The 23,374-nt window shown below is 42.4% G+C and overlaps 1 protein-coding gene across 2 annotated transcripts; it reads right to left on the reverse strand.

Annotated features, from left to right (window-relative positions):
* Positions 1–675: 675 nt before the first annotated feature.
* On the reverse strand, positions 676–22,676 carry LOC133545893 (major histocompatibility complex class I-related gene protein-like). 2 transcript variants are annotated; one of them, XM_061891612.1, is made up of 6 exons: positions 22,456–22,676; positions 18,805–18,924; positions 10,346–10,612; positions 8,551–8,829; positions 4,139–4,447; positions 676–4,035 (listed from the first exon to the last, which is right to left on the reverse strand). In XM_061891612.1, exons 3-6 carry the CDS (start codon positions 10,467–10,469, stop codon positions 3,908–3,910), a joined length of 840 nt encoding a protein of 279 aa, XP_061747596.1. In that variant the 5' UTR covers positions 10,470–10,612; positions 18,805–18,924; positions 22,456–22,676; the 3' UTR covers positions 676–3,907. The 2 variants fall into 2 exon arrangements, with proteins under 2 accessions (XP_061747596.1, XP_061747595.1); XM_061891611.1 differs by lacking the exon at positions 18,805–18,924.
* Positions 22,677–23,374: the final 698 nt, after the last annotated feature.

The following is a 23,374-nucleotide window of genomic DNA, read 5'->3' on the forward strand; positions in this document are numbered from 1 at the left end:
TAGTTCCACAGCAGTTTCTATCCTGTTCTTACCTTATCTCATTGATCTCATCTCACACTATATATGTGTTTATGTGTGCGTACACATGAAAAACATAACACATACATGAAAAGAACAAGGAACAGAGTTGTACTTTTTAGAATTCACGGCCCTATGGAAAATTAACCAGCCGCCCCTGATTATGATGCATTCTCATTTCAGGCAAAGTAGAAGACAAAACTGTCTTAACAGTATAACTGTAATCAGGAATAAGTCAATCAATCAATCAATGTTTACTTATATAGCCCTAAATCAATAGTGTCTCAAAGGGCTGCACAAACCACTACGACATCCTCGGTAGGCCCACATAAGGGCAAGGAAAACTCACACCCAGTGGGACGTCAGTGACAATGATGACTATGAGAACCTTGGAGAGGAGGAAAGCAATGGATGTCGAGCGGGTCTAACATGATACTGTGAAAGTTCAATCCATAATGGATCCAACACAGTCGCAAGAGTCCAGTCCAAAGCGGATCCAACACAGCAGCGAGAGTCCCGTTCACAGCGGAGCCAGCAGGAAACCATCCCAAGCGGAGGCGGATCAGCAGTGCAGAGATGTCCCCAGCCGATACACAGGCAAGCAGTACATGGCCACCGGATCGGACCGGACCCCCTCCACAAGGGAGAGTGGGACATAGGAGAAAAAGAAAAGAAACGGCAGATCAACTGGTCGAAAAAGGGAGTCTATTTAAAGGATAATAAGTCTTCTAGTAACAATATTCAAATACTAACTTTGTTGGGTAAGACAGAATTTGCTGTTATTCTGAATCCAGTGAAACAGATTGGTGGTTTTAGCTGATATCAAGACTTTCAGGCGTTTATATACGTTTAGGTTTAAGTTGGCAGACACTTTTATCCAAAGCAACATCCATGAAAAATACATTTAAAACAATCACTGTAAACATGATCATTTAAGGGAAGAATGTAATAGAAAATATTAATACAGTGTCAAGACAGAATAAACTCTCTGCTGTTGCAGCAACAGAAATACAGTCTATAAGATATATAGATATCTAATGTATTCATACATTGTTTGTGTAGGATATATGCATGTATATATAACACAATCATATTGTTTCTTCAACTTTGAAATAGCTGACCGTTTTTTTCCCCCTTTTTGGGATTATTATTCCAAGTTTTGATCTTGGACGTCTGGTTATTTATCAATCAATCAATCAATGTTTATTTATATAGCCCCAAATCACAAATGTCTCAAAGGACTGCACAAATCATTACGACTACGACATCCTCGGAAGAACCCACAAAAGGGCAAGGAAAACTCACACCCAGTGGGCAGGGAGAATTCACATCCAGTGGGACGCCAGTGACAATGCTGACTATGAGAAACCTTGGAGAGGACCTCAGATGTGGGCAACCCCCCCCCTCTAGGGGACCGAAAGCAATGGATGTCGAGCGGGTCTAACATGATACTGTGAAAGTTCAATCCATAGTGGCTCCAACACAGCCGCGAGAGTTCAGTTCAAGCGGATCCAAGACAGCAGCGAGAGTCCCGTCCACAGGAAACCATCTCAAGCGGAGGCGGATCAGCAGCGTAGAGATGTCCCCAACCGATACAGGCGAGCGGTCCATCCTGGGTCCCGACGAGCGGTCCATCCTGGGTCTCGACTCTGGACAGCCAGTACTTCATCCATGGTCATCGGACCGGATGCCCTCCACAAGGGAGGGGAGGACATAGGAGAAAGAAAAGAAGCGGCAGATCAACTGGTCTAAAAAGGATGTCTATTTAAAGGCTAGAGTATACAGATGAGTTTTAAGGTGAGACTTAAAACTCATTTATAGCATATAAGAATATTTTATTATTTTTAAGCAAACTATGAACACGCCAAAAAATGTGTCCTTTATCATAGTTACACGTATGACAAAAAAGCGCGTGAATATAAGTGGTATTCAGTGAGGTAATATGAATTAAATGCGCTGACAGTTCATTGCTCCTGTCAAATGAATTGCCCTGAGTGGAGGGGATCACCACTCCAAGATGGCGGCCCCGCATCACATCAGCGGCAATAGGCAGTAGCGCTCGATGCCGCGTCTACTTATAAGATGTCTATGGTTCTAACGTTAGCAGTGAGTTTACAGCTTCACTGATTTAACTAAACAGCAAATAAAAGTTACGTTACTCGGCCAACAAACGTTAGCTTACATTCAAAACTTCCCCTTCTTTGTGCAACTTCAAATGTCGAACGAAGTTGGAAGTTGTTGCGTCTCTGTCTGTAATCTTCCAACGAACCGCATGCTTTGCATACGGCAATTCGTTTTTTGTTGACGAAGTCGTGGTTTTTATACCCGAACAAAACAATTTTTGGCATAACTTTTCCTCACTGGCGTGTTGTGTGAGAGCTTTTTCGTTGCATTTCCTGCAATTTGATTGGCTGAATACTGTGTGACAAAAATAACGTGGATGTAATTTGATTGGCTGTTGTTCTGACAGGTAGCGCGCACACTGTCATCGCACACACGGACAGATACGGAGCGCTCCTGAATAACTTTTTAATCGTTGGGTTTTGGGGAAAGTAGCAAGTCCATCATCATCATCTTCCGCTTATCCGAGGTCGGGTCGCGGGGGCAACAGCCTAAGCAGGGAAACCCAGACTTCCCTCTCCCCAGCCACTTCGTCTAGCTCTTTCCGGGGGATCCCGAGGCGTTCCCAGGCCAGCCGGGAGACATAGTCTTCCCAATGTGTCCTGGGTCTTCCCCGTGGCCTCCTACCGGTTGGACGTGCCCTAAACACCTCCCTAGGGAGGCGTTCGGGTGGCATCCTGACCAGATGCCCGAACCACCTCATCTGGCTCCTCTCGATGTGAAGGAGCAGCGGCTTTACTTTGAGTTCCTCCTGGATGGCAGAGCTTCTCACCCTATCTCTAAGGGAGAGACCCGCCACACGGCGGAGGAAACTCATTTGGGCCGCTTGTACCCGTGATCTTATCCTTTCGGTCATGACCCAAAGCTCATGACCATAGGTGAGGATGGGAACGTGGATCGACCGGTAAATTGAGAGCTTTGCCTTCCGGCTCAGCTCCTTCTTCACCACAACGGATCGGTACAACGTCCGCATTACTGAAGACGCCGCACCGATCCGCCTGTCGATCTCACGATCCACTCTTCCCTCACTCGTGAACAAGACTCCTAGGTACTTGAACTCCTCCACTTGGGGCAGGGTCTCCTCCCCAACCCGGAGATGGCATTCCACCCTTTTCCGGGCGAGAACCATGGACTCGGACTTGGAGGTGCTGATTCTCATTCCGGTCGCTTCACACTCGGCTGCGAACCGATCCAGCGAGAGCTGAAGATCCCGGTCAGATGAAGCCATCAGGACCACATCATCTGCAAAAAGCAGAATTGTCACCGATTCTGTTCATAACTTTTATGGACAGAATTTCTAGGCGCAGTCAAGGCGTTGAGGGGTTCCGGTTTGGTAACCGCAGAAAGTAGCAAGTCATGTCAAGTCAAAAGGCTCAAGTCCAAGTCAAGTCACAAGTCATTGATTTTGAAGTCTAAGTCGAGTCGCAAGTCTTTTTACATTTTGTCAAGTCGAGTCTAAAGTCATCAAATTCATGACTCGAGTCTGACTCCAGTCCAAGTCATGTGACTCGAGTCCACACCTCTGCTATATACCCGGCGGCAATTCAAGGAAATACGGTATCCCCAGGTGCATGTCTTTGGAGGTGGGAGGAAGCCGGAGTACCCGGAGGGAACCCACGCAGTCACGGGGGAGAACATGCAAACTCCACACAGAAAGATCCCGAGCCCGGGATTGAACCCAGGACTACTCAGGACCTTCGAGGCACATGCACTAACCCCTGTTCCACCTTGATGACACAAAACAAAACGAAGACTAATAAACGGTTTGTTAGTTTTTTGGTCTGCCGCCCCAAAAAAAAATGAAGACTAAAAAAAGTTGAGAAAGTCTGTTTCTGAGACGCCTGACGACAAAGATGGCCACCAGAAGGACCACCACGGGGAGGACCACCTTGTTGCCTGTTGAGAGAAAATAACATAAACGTCAAACATTATTGGGACATGGATCAAGAACGTTCTTGTTCTTAGGACATTACCATTCAACTAAATCTGTCTCTCTCACCTTCATCCCTAGCGTTGGTCAGGATGTTTCTTCTCTCCAGTTTGGTGACCAGGTCCTCCTCGACGCCAGTCAGCCGAAATACGCATTCGTACTCGCCATCCGCGTCGGCCGTCACCTTCACTTTCAGGTCCGCCGTCATCTGGAAGGTTCCGTCGTGGTTGGGGAGCATCTCTCCGTACTCCACCTCCTCGCGGAGCTCCTCGCCGCCTTTCCTCCAGAACATGATCGCTTGGTCGGGGTAGAAACCCGTGGCGTGGCAGGTGACCGGCGAGGACGGCGTCTTCTGGAGGAGGGACACCATCGGCAGCTCTGCACAGGAAGTGAAATCAGGTGTGGACGAAGGACAAAAATAATAAAACACAGCAGTTTCAATAGGGTCCTTGGCCCATTGCAAAGGACTCCTGTGGAGTCCTTTGCAATGGGCCTGCGGACCCTAATTAAAGGAGAGAATGAGAAAAGTGCATGAGGAGACATCGTTTACTAAAACACCTGATAGCCCACGCTATACCAGGGGTCACCTTACCTTTTTGAAAGCAAGAGCTACTTCTCTGGTACTGATTAATGCGAAGGGCTACCAGTTTGATACACACTTAATTAAAATTGCCAGAAATAGCCAATTTGCTCAATTTACCTTTAATAAGTAAATCTATATATATATATATATATATATATATATATATATATATATATATATATAAAAATGGGTATTTCTGTCTGTCATTCCATCCATCCATCCATCCATCTTCTTCCGCTTATCCGAGGTCGGGTCGCGGGGGCAGCAGCCTAAGCAGGGAAACCCAGACTTCCCTCTCCCCAGCCACTTCGTCTAGCTCTTCCCGGGGGATCCCGAGGCGTTCCCAGGCCAGCCGGGAGACATAGTCTTCCCAACGTGTCCTGGGTCTTCCCCGTGGCCTCCTATCGGTTGGACGTGCCCTAAACACCTCCCTAGGGAGGCGTTCGGGTGGCATCCTGACCAGATGCCCGAACCACCTCATCTGGCTCCTCTCGATGTGGAGGAGCAGCGGCTTTACTTTGAGGTCCTCCCGGATGGCAGAGCTTCTCACCCTATCTCTAAGGGAGAGACCCGCCACACGGCGGAGGAAACTCATTTCGGCCGCTTGTACCCGTGATCTTATCCTTTCGGTCATGACCCAAAGCTCATGACCATAGGTGAGGATGGGATTGTAGATCGACCGGTAAATTGAGAGCTTTGCCTTCCGGCTCAGCTCCTTCTTCCCCACAACGGATCAATACAACGTCCGCATTACTGAAGACGCCGCACCGATCCGCCTGTCTCTCTCACGATCCACTCTTCCCCCACTCGTGAACAAGACTCCTAGGTACTTGAACTCCTCCACTTGGGGCAGGGTCTCCTCCCCAACCCGGAGATGGCACTCCACCCTTTTACGGGCGAGAACCATGGACTCGGACTTGGAGGTGCTGATTCTCATTCCGGCCGCTTCACACTCTGCTGCGAACCGATCCAGTCTGTCATTCCGTCGTACATTTTATTCCCTTTTACGGAAGTTTTTTTGGAGAGAATAAATGATGAAAAAAAAAACACTTAATTGAACGGTTTAGAAGAGGAGAAAACAAGAAAAAAATGAAAATTTAATTTTGTAACATAGTTAATCTTCAATTTCGACTCCTTAAAATTCAAAATTCAACCGAAAAAATGAAGAGAAAAACGAGCTAATTCGAATCTTTTTGAAAAAAATTGAAAAATTAGTTATGGAACATTATTAGTAATTTTTCCAGATTAATATCAATTTTAGAATTTTGATGACATGTTTTAAATAGGTTAGAATCCAATCTGCACTTTGTTAGAACATATAACAAATTGGACCAAGCTATATTTGTAACAAAGACAAATCATTATTTCTTCTAGATTTTCCAGAACCAAAATTTTAAAATAAATAAAGAAGACTATGAAATAAGATTTAAATTTGATTTTACAGATTTTCTAGATTTGCCAGAATATATTTTTTTTATTTTAATCATAAGTTTCAAGAAATATGTCACAAATATCCTTCGTGGAAAAAACAGAAGCTACAATTAAGAATTAAATTAAAATGTGTTTATTATTCTTTACAATAAAAAAATACATTTACATGAACATTGATTTAAATTGTCAGGAAAGAAGAGGAAGGAATTTAAAAGGTAAAAAACGTATATGTGTTTAAAAATCCGAAAATCATTTTTAAGCTTGTATTTTTTCTCTAAAATTGTCTTTCTGAAAGTTATAAGAAGCCAAGTAAAAAAAATAATTAATGTATTTAAACAAGTGAAGACCAAGTCTTTAAAATATTTTTCTTGGGTTTTCAAATTCTATTCGAGTTTTGTCTCTCTTAGAATGAAAAATGTCGACTAAAGCGAGACCAGCTTGCTAGAAAAATAAATACAATTTAAAAAATAGAGGCAGCACACTGGTAAGTGCTGCTATTTGAGCTATTTTTAGAACATTTTTAGAACCGCGCTCAAAGTGGATTGCTTCTGCAGAATAAGGTTTGCAATCCGTTTTGCATCTCTGTCTTCATTGATATGTAAAACATATGCTGACCACCCAAATGCCCACAATATTGGGAGAGGAAGATACAAACATAATTATTTAGCTCCCGCAATGTGATTTATCAACACTCATTGTTTTGCAAGACCTCAGGTTGCTACACAGTTTTGGCTTTACTCGATCTGACATCTGCCTTTGATAACGTGGATCCCAGTGTGGATCATTCCCAATATTGCTTTTAATGATGTAATGTCCAATGTGTCCAACCTGGTATTTGGTGTGGCCCAGGGTTCTGTTTTATTTTGTAGTACCCGATGCCTCTCGGTAGGTTGATCCGTAGTTTTAAAAATGTTTCTTATCATTTCCATGCAGATTATTTTCAACTGTATTGAAAATGTATTTATATACGAAGGTCCTGAGCAGGCCTGGGTTCAATCCCGGGCTCGGGATCTTTCCGTGTGGAGTTTGCGTGGGTTCCCTCCGGGTACTCCGGCTTCCTCCCACCTCCAAAGACATGCACCTGGGGATAGGTTGATTGGCAACACTAAATGGTCCCTAGTGTGTGAATGTGAGTGTCTGTCTATCTGTGTTGGCCCTGCGATGAGGTGGCGACTTGTCCAGTGTGTACGCCGCCTTCCGCCGAATGCAGCTGAGATAGGCTCCAGGGATCTACTTCGCGACCCGAAAAGCAACGAGCGGTAGAAAAATGGATGGATGGATCTGAGTTCTTGCAAGGTGTATTTCGGATCAAAAAACTGGTTGTCCTCAAATTTCCTCCAGAGAAATTCTCACAAAACGAAAACTCTGACAATTGCTCCCGATAAAAAGGATCCCCCTGATCAAGAACTCCTTCTGTACTCTGGGTGCATCTGTTAAAACCACACTCAGAAACCTTGGGGTTGTGTTTGATGAGTCAATGTCTTTGGAGGGTCGTGGAAATCAACTGACCAAAAACTGTTTTTATCATCTCAGAAATATTTCTAAAGCGAGAAATTTGCTGTCTGAATTGGATCTCGAAATGATCATTTCGTCTCGTATTGACTATAGCAATTCACTTGTTTGAACAAGTCAACGTTAAAGAGACTTCAGACTGTACAAAATGCAGCTGCCAGACTTTTGACCAGTGCACCCAGAAGAGCCCTTATCCCGTCTATTCGATCCAGTCTTCATTGGCTTCCAGTCAAATTCCGCATAGATTTTAAGATTTTAGTCCTGACTTTCCGTGCGTTGCTTGGTGATCTCTGATTTGTTGTGCCCCTACTCTTCAGGGCATAGTCGTCAGTCTTCAGGCTTACTTAGACTTAGACTTAGTTCCTCCCGTTCCTATTGGAACATTGGGTGACGAATCCTCTCCATTTTCTCCGGTCTCTGGATGCTCTTCTTGCTCCATGCCAGCTGACACCTATCTCCCTTAGGTCATCCTTGGCTGTCTGTCTCCAGGTCTTCTTTGGTCTCCATTTCTTCCCGATTCCACCGTCTGGCATCCAGTCCATTGCCACACTTGCCGGTCTCTCTCTTGGCAGTCGGACTACGTGCCCCATCATTCTCCTTCTCCTTTCGGAGACAATGTCAGACAGTGCTGCTACACCTGCCCTCCTAATCACCTCTTCGTTGGAGATGTGGTCTCTCCAGGATGGATCTGAGGCATCGTCGGTGGAAGACATCCAGGTTGTTAGTGATACTGGCCGTAGGGTCTCTCAAATACTCAAACATACTAAAAAAAACCGAGACCTGGTACTCCAGGCTGTAGCCCTCAGACTCTAATTTATTTTCCGCATGCACTGTTTAGCGTGTGGTATTAGGTCTTAGTGAATCACAACCAGATTGTAGCTTGTAATGTTAGTACCGTTCCTAGAGGGGGTGTGCTAACATGTTACAAAGGTAAATGTACATCATGTGGTTCTACCTGTTCTCATTAGGACATCCCTCCCGTTCTTCACATACTTCTTCAAGTAAGAAGGACAGTCTTCCGTGAAGTAGAACTGATCGTTGTCCATCATTTGTCTGTTACGTTCCCACATGAGTTTGGTGGGGAAAGCTTGTGGTTTTGCCGCCGTCCATGTCCATGTCTCCATGTCCAACGATATGAAGTCTTCTCCATCATAACCGTACCGTAACCAGCCTTTAACCTCGTCCGTTTCGTCATTCCATTCACAACCAACCATCTCCTGGTAAATGTGAACGCCTGAGAGGATGATACAAAGTGTGTAAATCAGAGTGAAACCCACACACACACTTCAGAGTATCATGTCTTTTTTGTCGGACATTATGGGATGAACAAAGACAAATTATCAGTGCAGGTAATACTGCATAAGAAATGTAAAGGGACAGCAGGTATTAGGGCTGGGCGATATATCGAATATACTCGATATATCACGGGTTTGTCTCTGTGCGATATGGAAAATGACTATATCGTGATATTCGAGTATTTACGTTCTCGGGCAGTTGCTTTTAGCTGCGGACTTGTCTCTCCTTCTCACAGAGACATGTGATCTGTGATCTATATTTATATAGCGCTTTTCTCTGGTGACTCAAAGCGCTTTACATAGTGAAACCCAATATCTAAGTTTCATTTAAACCAGTGTGGGTGGCACTGGGAGCAGGTGGGTAAAGTGTCTTGCCCAAGGACACAACGGCAGTGACTAGGGTGGCGGAAGTGGGAATCGAACCTGCAACCCCCAAGTTGCTGGCACGGCCACTCTACCAACCGAGCTATAAACGAACCTTCTTACATACGTCACATACTCTCGCAACGTCATACGCCCTCGCGAACCCGAAAGGCAGCGACATGGTAAAGTAAGCTGTGATGGTAACAAATGAATGAAAAATTAATTCCCAAGAAAAACAGCACGAGGTCCACCGTCTGGCGGTGGTTTGGCTTCAAGCGGGAAGATGTTTTACAAGTATGCGGCAAAAGCTTTGCTACAAAAAGCAGCGGCACAGCTAGTGTGTAGCATCATTTGGAAAGTCACCCGCGGGAGAATGAAGAGTGCTTGAAACTCGGCATGTCAACATTTCCGGCCGGTGCCACCCCAAAGAAATGTCAAGGCAACCATTTCCAGATCAACACCGTATGAAAAATAAGTCAATAACAGAAAGAGATAACGTCCGCAGGAACCTACCACATAGTGAAGGACATACACTATTTGATTTCCTGTTATGCAGCTCCTTTTTACTCGACAGTTATTGAAATATCTTGTGTGACATCATGCACAAAAGTGCACTTTATTTGTTTTAAACTCTTGTAGTGGCGTTCTGTACAAAAAGTGCACTTTAATTTAGTGTTGTTTTGATATGTCATCTTAGTGACATCATGCACAAAAGTGCACTCATAGCTTGTTTTAAAATGTCTCTGACAGTCTTGCACTTTCTGTTTTGGAAATGACATGAATGTTTGTGCCACTGCTTAATAACTGTTTAATAAATACACTTTTGGTCAATTGACTTAGTTGTGGTTTCCCTCTCTGCATGAAAGTTTAAAATGAGCATATATTAATGCAGTATGTTTTAATGTAGACACCTAGAATCATCATACTGCTGTGATTATATTTAGCAAGTGTTCATTCAAGGCTAAGGCAAAATATCGAGATATATATTGTGTATCGCGGTGTGGCCTAAAAATATCGAGATATTGATAAAAGGCCATATCGCCCAGCCCTACCAGATGTATTCAAATAGTATAAAGTTCAACACAAACAAACCTTCAGTGTGGTTGAAACGCTTCATAAACTTTGCAACGTTGAATCTGAACACAATCTGGTTGTATACATAGATCCGTGTCTGGGTCTGCCAGTACTTTTCATCCTCTTCTGTGATTTTGTTCATCCAGTCTTGTTTGGATACCGCCCTCTTGATGTTGCTGTCATAGTAAACGATCTCAACATCGTCAACATAACCGACGCTCACAAACTCTGGGAGGTTTTTCACTTGAGAGGACGCGGTGTTGAAGTACTTCAGCGTGTGAATCACTGAAAGTAAGAACGAGATATAACATTTTGTTATTGAACACGACAACTTTTTTAACTCGTGCAATTCGTATGTGAAATGATTGTCTCTTAAATTGGTTCTTCGTGTAAACATGAAAACACTGATTTCTGTAAAGTACACTTTGCACACACAACCTGCACATTAATGGATTTGTAAACTGACACAAAAAACTCTATAACAGTCACTGGTAAGTAAATGTATTTATGTATTTATTATTATTTATTCATTTATTTATTTATTACTTTTGCCATAACTTTTAAGTAGTAAATATTGTGTTTTTTTTATTTAGTTCACGTTTGCTTGATTAAACATGTCTAATAATATATCGTAAATTAAAGGGAAACTGCACTTTTTTTTTACGAATTCCGACCATCATTCAAAATCTTTATGAGCAACAAGATTAGATATGATTATTTTTGTGCATAATCGAGTCATTTTAGGTGGCTTTTACATTGCTATACCTAGTCTATTTATACCTGCATTGTCCTTTCCATCCTTACACTTTCCATCCTTGTAACTAAGCTACTGTGTTGAACAATTTCCCTTGTGGATCATTAAAGTTTGTCTAAGTCTAAGTCTAAGCCAAAGTCTAACAATGCAGATATTAGGAATGAACCAAATTGGGTATAAATCACTGTAAAAATGCAACAATACTTTATTTATGTCCTGAAACCTGTAAAGGAACCGAGCTATAGCTACATTTTTATTGCAATAGCTAACACGGACAAACTACCGTAATTTCCGAACAATAGAGCCTCACCCACTAAACTTTAGAATATATATATATTTTTTTATGTACTTGTCGCACCGGACTATAAGCTGCAGATATAAACATTGTGAAATTAGTTACTTACACAGAAATATTAAGAAAATGTTTATTTAATGCCTGAATTGTTTCCAAACAGTGTCTGTACAAGGCAGTAAAACGGGATGATCAAACAAAACATAAGTCATCGTCATGGACCCACTAGCTGCGGAAGCTAGCTCTCCAACAGACTCCACGGACATGTTTTGGTGAATTTACTGAGGAATTTGTGAAACTAAAATAATACAAAAAGAATGCCATTGTAAGTTAGTAATACCTACACAGACACTTGTAAATGTGTTTGCATATCAGCTAATGATAACGACACTAGCATAACTACCTTACAAAAGCACCTACAAATATGAATACATCAAAGATAATTATGTTGAACTCTAAGTGTAAACATAACTTGGCCCTAGGGAAATAAACTATTAACTGGAAATCGCAACAAGTTATTAGGGAAGATTCTGGGGAAGTTATGTGATGAACAGGAGGAAAATGTTAGAATATCCATCCATCCATTTTCTACCGCTTATTCCCTTTCGGGGTCGCGGGGGGTGCTGGCACCTATCTCAGCTACAATCGGGCGGAAGGCGGGGTACACCCTGAACAAGTCGCCACCTCATCCCAGGGCCAACACAGAAAGACAGACAACATTCACACTCACATTCACACACTAGGGCCAATTTAGTGTTTCCAATCAACCTATCCCCAGGTGCATGTCTTTGGAAGTGGGAGGAAGCCGGAATACCCGGAGGGAACCCACGCATTCACGGGGAGGACATGCAAACTCCACACAGAAAGATCCTCAGCCTGGATTTGAACCCAGGACTGCAGGACCTTCGTATTGTGAGGCAGACGCACTAACCCCTCTGCCACCGTGAAGCCCTAATTATTTGTAAATTACCACACAACTCTTATGCTTAAAGGCCGTTGCTATAGTTATTAGCTATTGTGCTCTAGTTAGACTTTTATATTTGTGCAAGGACAAAACTTCTTGTCTGAGAGGTGGCCTCAGCCGCAGATGTTAACTTTGTTTTAGTTCGCTAACAGCCAAGGACTTCAAGGACCTCAACGAAGATAAGACGACAGCACGCAGACGAAGCAGAGACGAGGCAGTCACAAGGACTCCAGCACATTCTGTCGGTCGTGCTTACTGGAAGCTGCTTTGCATGAAATGTGTGGCCACTCTTTTAGATGCGGCCTCAGTGATGTAAACAGGGACCTCAAAAATAAATAGAGGAAATTGTGGGTCGTAGTTTGGATCCGTAACTAGAATACAGCCCAAAAACGTCTCTCCTTATTGAGCCAAATTGAAATTTGTCTTTGCATGGTTCCTTGCTTCTTGTCTGTTTGATAGATATCATCAGTGTTTGAGTTCTACTGTATAACTTACAAACGTTGCTTAAAGTGACGGATGAAGAATCCATCTGAGTAAAAACACTATGGACGGCTGGAAGAGGAACATGGCCCTCCAGTTGAAAAAAAGCACAACCCTGCAGTGAGCAAACTTGTCTATAAGATAGCGCCATAGCACAAACAATAAAGCGTTTTTAAGTATATTTTCTTGTTTTGTTTTTCCAACCGATTTTTATTATGGATGTTATAATAATAATAAAAAAAATCCATAAATTAGCTACACTGTCTTACAACCAACACAGACACTCGTAAATGTGTTTGCATATCAGCTAATGATAGCGGCACGAGCATAACTACCTTACAAAAGCACCTACAAATATGCATACATCAAAGAAAATTATGTTGAACTCTGAGTGTAAACATAACTTGGCCCTAGGGAAATAAACTATTAACTAGAAATCGCAACAAATTATTAGGGAAGATACTGGGGAAGTTATGTGATAAACAGGAGGAAAATGTTAGAATAATTATTTGTAAATTACCACACAACTCTTATGCTTAAAGGCCGTTGCTATAGTTATTAGCTATTGTGCTCTAGTTAGACTTTTATATTTGTAAAAAAAAAAGTAGCGGCTTATTGTCTGGAATTTACGATATTTTTCTAGCGCATTAACACACGATCTTTTTCAGAGACACACTCGCAGTCTCACATTGCTACGGCATTAGCAAGAGGTAAGTTAGCTTCTGCTTCAGCAGTTGAATATTAACGCAAGGGTTATAGCCCGGGAGCAGATGCCATTCAATAAAAAACATAAGCAGCAATTATAAAGAAGAGGAGTCTGTTTATTTGCTTTCATAAATGAAAACAACTGAACATTTTGAAGTGCATCAACGGGAGAAAGAAAGAAGGAAACTGATTTATTGAAGAAGGTAGCTAAGGAAACGTAGAATGCTGGCCTCATTTGGACTCTCCAACGAAATACCAATGAGATGAAAGGGAATTAAGCAAAAAACGTACACAAACCTCTTCATGCTGCATTTGTGCACTCAGAACTGATGAACAATACCGGTTGTTTAACTGGTTGGATAGTCCAAAACCATAGCAACCTTCATCTGGAACAGTATCAGTCAGGGCACAAACTGTCTTTTACTTTGGATTTAAAAATAATAAAACAAGGTGACTCTGTAAAAAATCTGGGTATTATCTTCGACCCAACTCTCTCCTCTGAGTCACACATTAAAAGCGTTACTAAAACGGCCTTCTTTCATCTCCGTAATATCGCTAAAATTCGCTCCATTCTGTCCACTAAAGACGCTGAGATCATTATCCATGCGTTTGTTACGTCTCGTCTCGATTACTGTAACGTATTATTTTCGGGTCTCCCCATGTCTAGCATTAAAAGATTACAGTTGGTACAAAATGCGGCTGCTAGACTTTTGACAAGAACAAGAAAGTTTGATCACATTACGCCTGTACTGGCTCACCTGCACTGGCTTCCTGTGCACTTAAGATGTGACTTTAAGGTTTTACTACTTACGTATAAAATACTACACGGTCTAGCTCCAGCCTATCTTGCCGATTGTATTGTACCATATGTCCCGGCAAGAAATCTGCGTTCAAAAGACTCCGGCTTATTAGTGATTCCTAGAGCCCAAAAAAAGTCTGCGGGCTATAGAGCATTTTCCGTTCGGACTCCAGTACTCTGGAATGCCCTCCCGGTAACAGTTCGAGATGCTACCTCAGTAGAAGCATTTAAGTCTCACCTTAAAACTCATCTGTATACTCTAGCCTTTAAATACACCTCCTTTTTAGACCAGTCGATCTGCCGCTTCTTTTCTTTCTCCTATGTCCCCCCCTCCCTTGTGGAGGGGGTCCGGTCCGATGACCATGGATGAAGTACTGGCTGTCCAGAGTCGAGACCCAGGATGGACCGCTCGTCGGGACCCAGGATGGACCGCTCGCCTGTATCGGTTGGGGACATCTCTACGTTGCGGATCCGCCTCCGCTTGAGATGGTTTCCTGTGGACGGGACTCTCGCTGCTGTCTTGGATCCGCTTTGAACTGAACTCTCGCGGCTGTGTTGGAGCCACTATGGATTGAACTTTCACAGTATCATGTTAGACCCGCTCGACATCCATTGCTTTCGGTCCCCTAGTGGGGGGGGGGTTGCCCACATCTGAGGTCCTCTCCAAGGTTTCTCATAGTCAGCATTGTCACTGACGTCCCACTGGATGTGAATTCTCCCTGCCCACTGGGTGTGAGTTTTCCTTGCTCTTTTGTGGGTTCTTCCGAGGATGTCGTAGTCGTAATGATTTGTGCAGTCCTTTGAGACATTTGTGATTTGGGGCTATATAAATAAACATTGATTGATTGATTGAAAAAAGATTAAAGGCCTACTGAAAGCCACTACTAGCGACCACGCAGTCTGATAGTTTATATATCAATGATGAAATATTAGCATGGCAACACATGCCAATACGGCATTTTTAGTTGACTAAATTACAATTTTAAATTTCCCGCTGAGTTTCTTGTTGAAAACGTCGCGGAATGACGACGCGTATGATGACGCGTGTTCGTGACGTCTCGAGTAGGAGGGGACATATTAGCCCAGCACCACACACGGCTAAAAGTCGTCTCTTTTCATGGCGCAATTACACAGTATTCTGGACATCTGTGTTGCTAAATCTTTTGCAATTTGTTCAATTAATAATGGAGAAGTCAAAGTAGAAAGATGGAGGTGGGAAGCTTTAGCCTTGAGCCACACAAACACTCGGTGTTTCCTTCTTTAAAATTCCCAAAGGTGAAGATTTACTATGGATCAGAGCGGTCAAGCGAACATGGATCCCGACCACTTGTCAACCGGCAAGTTTCGGTAAGAAAATTGTGGTAAAAAGTTGCCTTTTACCGGAAGTAAAGTGAAGTGAATTATATTTATATAGCGCTTTTCTCTTAGTGACTCAAAGCGCTTTACATAGTGAAACCCAATATCTAAGTTACATTTAAACCAGTGTGGGTGGCACTGGGAGCACGCGGGTAAAGTGTCTTGCCCAAGGACACAACGGCAGGGAATAGGATGGTGGAAGCGGGAATCGAACCTGCAACCCTCAACCCTACCAACCGAGCTATACCGCCCCCGGAGATCTGTGGAGCTTGGGCGGTCCATGCAGCTGCCGTGACTTCCCTCAGAGACACTGGCGGTCAACACACCCGTAGACACACCCTCCGACTATCAGGTACTTTTTAACTCACTCAAACACTTGCAACACAATAGAAAGGGATTTTCCAGAATTATCCTAGTAAATGTGTCTAAAAACATCTGAATCGCTCACAATGCAATCGCCTTTTTAAAAAAAAAATTTTTTTGTCTAGTTCTTCGCTATCAACATCCTCAGCCACAAATCTTTCATCCTTGCTCAAATTAATGGGGAAATTGTAGTTTTCTCGGTCCGAATAGCACTTTTTTATTTGAGGCTCCCATTATAAACAATGTGAGGATGTGAGGAGCCCTCACACGGGTGACGTCATCGTCTGCTAATTCCGGTTCCGGTTAAGGCTTTTTTATTAGCGACCAAAAGTTGCGAACTTTATCGTGGATGTTCTCTACTAAATCCTTTCAGCAAAAATATGGCAATATGGCGAAATGATCAAGTATGACACATAGAATGGACCTGCTATCCCCGTTTAAATAAGAAAATCTCATTTCAGTAGGCCTTTAAGTACCAATGATAGTCACACAAACAATAGGTGTGGTTGTTGTAACTTATGGGTTATATAGCTCATGCGTGATGGTCATTCCATAATTTGCATGCTAGATGTATTGCTGATAAATGGATCTATTATTATTTACAGCTAAAAAGAGTTAAAAGTGAATTGATTTGATTTATACATGTATTTGATATTATTTGAGAAACGCTGACACTGGATTGATTTGTTTTCTATTTTACAGCGTAACAAAGGGTTAACTATAATACTACATGTTCCACAATGCATTGCGGCAAACCGGATGTAATGAAAGGAGCAGGTGCACTGTGGTTGATGAGACTGAGCGTTACGAGCCTTCGGGTGATGAATGAATGACAGATAACAATATATAAGGATCGTTTTGTACCGTTTGTATCCCCGCATTTTTCTTATATAAAGTACAACTTTATTTACACATTTCGACGTCCTGTCCAATACTTTGATCGTAGTTAATCTACAGTGGTGAAATGTGTCCTCTGCATTTGACCCGTCACCCTTGATCACCCCCCTGGGAGGTGAGGGGAGCAGTGAGCAGCAGCGGTGGCCGCGCCCGGGAATCATTTTTGGTGATTCAGCCCCCAATTCCAACACTTGATGCTGAGTGCCAAGCGGGGAGGTTATGGCTCCCATTTTTAGTCTTTGGTATGACTCGTACGGTTTTTGGTAAATGGTAAATAGATTATACCTTTTTACCTTTTTTTCGACCGCAGCACCTCCAAAACCCTCAAACCTAGACTCCAAACATCCCAGAATAAGCTAGTCCGGTTACTTTTGGACCTCCACCCCAGATCACACCGCAATCCAACCCACTTCTTCAAAGTGGGCTGGCTCAGGGTGGAGGACAGAGTCAAACAACTTGCACTGAGCCTAGTCTATAAAATCCGCTACACCTCCTTGATACCGAAGTACATGTCAAACTACTTCCTTAACGTAAATGACTGCCATAACCACAACACCAGGGGGAGCTCCACAAACCACGTTAAACCCAGATTCCGATCTAACAAATGTCTTAACTCATTCTCTTTCTATGCCACATCAATGTGGAATGCACTCCCAACAGGTATAAAAGTAAGTGCATCTCTATATTCCTTCAAAACCGCTCTAAAACAACACCTCCAGGCAACTTCAACCCTTTACTAATACCCTCCTCCATTCACATCCCATCTCCCCGGATTATAAACAACTCAAATGTACTTCTAATGTATATACTTGTTCTTATGCTATGTGAACTCACTATGTTCTCTGCTGGCTGTACATATCCTACTAAATAAGACCTACACTGTTTCAATGTCCACATTTCTCTGTTGATGCAATTGTTGATGACTGAAGTTCTGATATCAACCAAAGCTCCTCATCCCACCCCCCGGATTGTAAATAATGTAAATAATTCAATGTACATACTATGATGATTAACTTGTGTGATGACTGTATTATGTTGATAGTATATATTTGTACCATGAATTGATTAACGTGGACTTAAACAAGTTGAAAAACGTATTGGGGTGTTACCATTTAGTGGTCAATTGTACGGAATATGTACTGAACTGTGCAATCTACTAATAAAAGTATCAATCAATCAATCAATCAAAGTGCTTCGACACTATTTCCACATTCAATCAATCAATCAATGTTTACTTATATAGCCCTAAATCACTAGTGTCTCAAAGGGCTGCACAAACCACTACGACATCCTCGGTAGGCCCACATAAGGGCAAGGAAAACTCACACCCAGTGGGACGTCGGTGACAATGATGACTATGAGAACCTTGGAGAGGAGTAAAGCAATGGATGTCGAGCGGGTCTAACACGATACTGTGAAAGTTCAATCCATAATGGATCCAACACAGTCGCGAGAGTCCAGTCCAAAGCGGATCCAACACAGCAGCGAGAGTCCCGTTCACAGCGGAGCCAGCAGGAAACCATCCCAAGCGGAGGCGGATCAGCAGCGCAGAGATGTCCCCAGCCGATACACAGGCGAGCAGTACATGGCCACCGGATCGGACCGGACCCCCTCCACAAGGGAGAGTGGGACATAGGAGAAAAAGAAAAGAAACGGCAGATCAACTGGTCTAAAAAGGGAGTCTATTTAAAGGCTAGAGTATACAAATGAGTTTTAAGGTGAGACTTAAATGCTTCTACTGAGGTGGCATCTCGAACTGTTACACACACACATTCACACACCGATGGCGGGTATGATTCGGACTTTGACTTTGTGGTCCGGACTTTAAATTGGTGAGGGTCCCCGCTTTAGCTGGTGCAAAACCAACCGGGGTTTGTGAGTGCTTAGGGACGAGGGAGGGAGTTGAGGACAGTAAATGCAGCCGTGCTCTCGCCCTCGGGGTCTCCTCTCTTGAGTCATGTTGTCTTCAACATGACGAGTCTCCAATCTGAACACCGGAGGAAAAAGTAATTAGATTCGTCGCTCGTCGAGGTTTATAAAAAAAAAAAATAAGTTGCCAGATTTAGCCACAATGTTGCCAAGTTGAAGGCTTATGTTTGACAGGTTTCACTTGAAACACAGCTAAATCCTTTTTTCTTCATGTATATTTCTAGAAAGAATCACAAGACTTTGAATTTATTTTACCTTGATTCATTGTTTACTAATTCTATTTTGACAATTATCTTTTTTTTTTCTTCAGTAAATAAAAATAGAATACTCGAAGAGAACCAATATGGATACAGAGCTAATGTTTCAACTTCAATGGCTTTAATTGAAATCACAGAAGAAATTACCAATGCAATAGATAGTTAAAAATGTGCGGCAGCAGTCTTTATGGATCTAACAAAAGCATTTGACACAATCGGGCCAATCGAGGGGGCAGAACGTCCCGTTGCCCCGCCTCATGTGACCTACCAGATCCAAAACGAAAGCCAGACTGAGCTTTCGACCGGAAGCAAAAGTGCCATTTCGTCTTCTAGCCCTCCACTCCACGCAACAGTTGTAAGTTTTACAATATGACTTAAAACAATTCTTGCTTACTGAACCGTCCCATGTGTGATGTGTGTAGGAGTGTTTTCTTGCATATTTGTTCGTGCAATCATAATGTAATAAAGCTGGCGTTGTTAGCATTAGCTAGTATGCTAACACGTTTATGAGGGCGGTGGGGCGGTATAGCTCGGTTGGTAGAGTGGCCGTGCCAGCAACTTGAGGGTTGCAGGTTCGATTCCCGCTTCCGCCATCCTAGTCACGGCTGTTGTGTCCTTGGGCAAGACACTTTACCCACGTGCTCCCAGTGCCACCCACACTGGTTTAAACGTAACTTAGATATTGGGTTTCACTATGTAAAGCGCTTTGAGTCACTAGAGAAAAGCGCTATATAAATATAATTCACACACAATTCACAATTAATCACAATATTTTAATTAAAAAACTAGAACGATATGGCATCAGAGGGTTAGTCTTAAATTGGATAAGAAGTTATCTAACGGACAGGAAACAATACGTGAAGCTAGGCAAACACACTTCCACAATGCTAAATATTTCCCGTGGTGTACCTCAGGGTTCAATACTAGGACCTAAATTATTCTATATAAATGACATTTGTAAAGTTACAAGAGATTTACAGTTAGTATTATTTGCGGATGATTCAACAGTATTTTGTTCAGGAGAGAACACTCAGAAGAGAATACAAATAATAACAGAAGAAATGAACAAATTCAAAATATGGTTTGACAAAAACAGACTATCATTGAATCTCAGTAAAACTAAAATAATGCTATTTGGTAACAGTAGAAAAGAAAGTCAAACATAAATACAAATAGACGGAATAGAAATTGAAAGAGTAAATGAAACCACATTTCTAGGTATAATGATTGATGATAAATTGAACTGGAAATCTCATGTAAAAAATATACAACATAAAGTAGCAAGAAATACGTCAATAATGAATAAAGCCAAGTATGTTCTAGACCAGGGGTGCCCATTACGTCGATCGCGAGCTACCAGTCGACCGCGGGGGGTGTGTCAGTCCATCTCCAGCCAGGCTTTTAAAAAAAATAGACCTAAAAATTTGCGATCATCAATCTTCACCAAGACGTCACTTAAATGACATTCACGGTACCGGAGGGTCTTGTGAGATGAAGCTGGCTGCTGCAAGATCATTATTATGAAAATATGACCGAGAGGAAGGCGAGAAACACTTTTTATTTCAACAGACTCTCGCGCCGTACCTTCCGTCAAAACTCTAAAGGCCGACTGCACATTTCCTATCTTCACAATAAAAGCCCTGCTTCATGCTGCCTGCGCTAACTAAATACAGAGTCTCGGAAAACTGGCGTGCACAAGCGATCCCTCAGAAAGCTGGCGTGCACATCACTTGTGCACGCCAGCTTTCTGAGACTCTTATTTTGTTAGCGCAGGCAGCATGAAGCAGGGCTTTTATTGTGAAGATAGGAAATGTGCAGTCGGCCTTTAGAGTTTTGACGAAAGGGACGGCGCGAAAGTCTGTTGAAATAAAAAGTGTTTCTCGCCTTCCTCTCTGTCATTTTTTCATAATAATGAACTGGCAGCAGCCAGCGTCATCTCACAAGACCCTCGGGTGCCGTGAATGTCAATCAAGCAAGCTACGGAATTTGCCGCCAATGTTTTTCTTGTAAAGTGTATGGAAGCTGGATGAATTAGATGCCAAAAACCAACCACTTTCATGTAGTATTGTGCAGAAAGGACAACTTTTTTTCTCCTCCATTTGAAAATGTGGGCGTTATCATCATTACTGTCTGACTCCAATCAATGCAAGTCATCAGAATCAGGTAATACACCAACTTATATTCTTGTCTTCGTGAAAGAAAGACATCTATATGTGTTACACATGCTTGTATTATCATTAAACACATTTAACTTGTTTACAAAAATGTCTCTTTCATAAATAAATACATATAAATGATATATATAAATGAGGTAGATCCCCTCGAGTTGGTCAATTGAAAAGTAGCTCGCCTGCAGAAAAAGTGTGGGCACCCCTGCTCTAGACCAAAAATCACTTCATATTCTCTACTACTCGCTAGTGTTAAATATATCTGACTTACTGTGTAGAAATATGGGGAAATAATTACAAAAGTACACATCATTCACTAACGGTGTTACAAAAAAGATCAGTTAGAATAATACATCATGTTGAATAAAGAGAACATACAAACCCTTTATTTATTGATTCAAAGATACTAAAATTCCACGACGTAGTGGAATTTGCAAACAGCTAAGATTACACACAAAGCTACCCAAGAATATACAACAATTCTTCTCAACAAAAGAAGAGAAATATAATCTTAGAGAAAAATGTCATTTAAAACATTTGTATGCACGTACAACACTTAAGACCTTCAGTATATCAGTATGTGGAATTAAATGATGGAATGGGTTAAGCAACGCAATCAAACAATGTACTGATATGATCCACTTCAAGAAACTCTTCAAACTGGAAGTGTTTACAAAGTACAAAAAAGAAGAACTATGATAAACATTCATTCTCAAAATAATCTGACTCATCTCATCGTAGGGAATAAAACTTGCTTCACCAATTATTTATTTGTTTATTTATTTTTATCGTGGTTACTTATTACTTAAGGAGTATACATTGTGAATACATTGAGAACAGGAAGTGAGCAAAAGTTTTAGCAAGTGTTACGTAAAAGAAAAGGGGTAGGATTAAATAAACTCTGCTTCTTCCTACTCCTTTTCCAACATGTTGAAAAGAGAAACTGGAAATTGTGATGTATCATGTTGTATACATGCATGTTTGAAATAAACTCAAACTCAACTCAACTCTATTTTTTTTACTTTCATACAGCATCACTCTATTTTCATCTGTGCCTGTTGAATTTTATTTCCAAATAAAACTGGTTTCAATTACACAGACATCAGCTCTAGTCTGGATAATGTAGCTCAAAGATGATTATAGAAGTAAAGGGAGTGGACTTACCAGACACCACGGTGTGTACTTGCACAGCCGACATCAGGAATAAATGCAAGTCCATGGTCAGCTGTCACAGAATGTTTTCCAATTTCCAAACCCACTGGGACTAAAAATCTAGTAGAAATCAGACAAAACAATGACTTAACGAGTCCTGTCTGCAACTGTGTACTACTGTACTCTGTTGAAAAAAATTCTATTACACCTAGGGTGGAGTCACCCTGCCTCAGGTATAATTAAAACTACAGGTTAGACAATAGTAGGCAGAGCTTTGATTGTACTATCCGTGGTGTGAAGTGAAGTCATTTCCTGGGTTATGTGCAATGGGAGACATCCAGGAGGCACACTTCAAATATATTTTTTTCTCTCAAAACTCCACAGTGCGCCTAATGTACGGAATACGTTTGGTTAAGCTTACCCAACTCTAAGCTATTTTATTGAGTGCATAGTGTAATAATGAGTGTGACCAGTAGATGGCAGTCAAACATAAGAGATGAGTGTAGTCCGCACCATCCATCTTCATCCCCTTATATGAGGTCAGGTCACGGGGGCAGCAGCCTAAGCAGGGAAGCCCAGACTTCCCGCTCCCCAGCCACTTCGTCCAGCTCTTCCCAGGGGATCCCGAGGCGTTCCCAGGCCAGCCGGGAGACATAGTCTTCCCAATGTGTCCTGGTTCTTCCCCGTGGCCTCCTACCGGTCAGACGTGCTCGAAACACCTCCCTAGAAGGGCATTTGGGTGGCATCCTGACCAGATGCCCGAACCACCTCATCTGGCTCCTCTCGATGTGGAGGAGCAGCGGCTTTACTTTGATCTCCTCCCGGATGACAGAGCTTCTCACCCTATCTCTGAGGGAGTCTTGCGAGTGAGGGAAGAGTGGATCGTGAGATCGACAGGCGGGTCGGTGCGGGGTCTTCAGTAATGCGGACG

Source organism: Nerophis ophidion, linkage group LG29, assembly GCF_033978795.1.
Source record: "Nerophis ophidion isolate RoL-2023_Sa linkage group LG29, RoL_Noph_v1.0, whole genome shotgun sequence".
In the NCBI taxonomy this organism is placed as follows: Eukaryota; Metazoa; Chordata; class Actinopteri; order Syngnathiformes; family Syngnathidae; genus Nerophis; species Nerophis ophidion.

Coding starts and splice junctions, on each gene's coding strand:
- LOC133545893 (XM_061891611.1), bottom strand. CDS start 22,510: ATGGACTTGCATTTATTCCTGATGTCGGCTGTGCAAGTACACACCGTG. Junction 8,830..10,345: donor GCGTTTCAACCACACTGAAG/GTTTGTTTGTGT, acceptor TCATCCTCTCAG/GCGTTCACATTTACCAGGAG. Junction 4,448..8,550: donor GGATGTCCTAATGAGAACAG/GTAGAACCACAT, acceptor CTTCCTGTGCAG/AGCTGCCGATGGTGTCCCTC.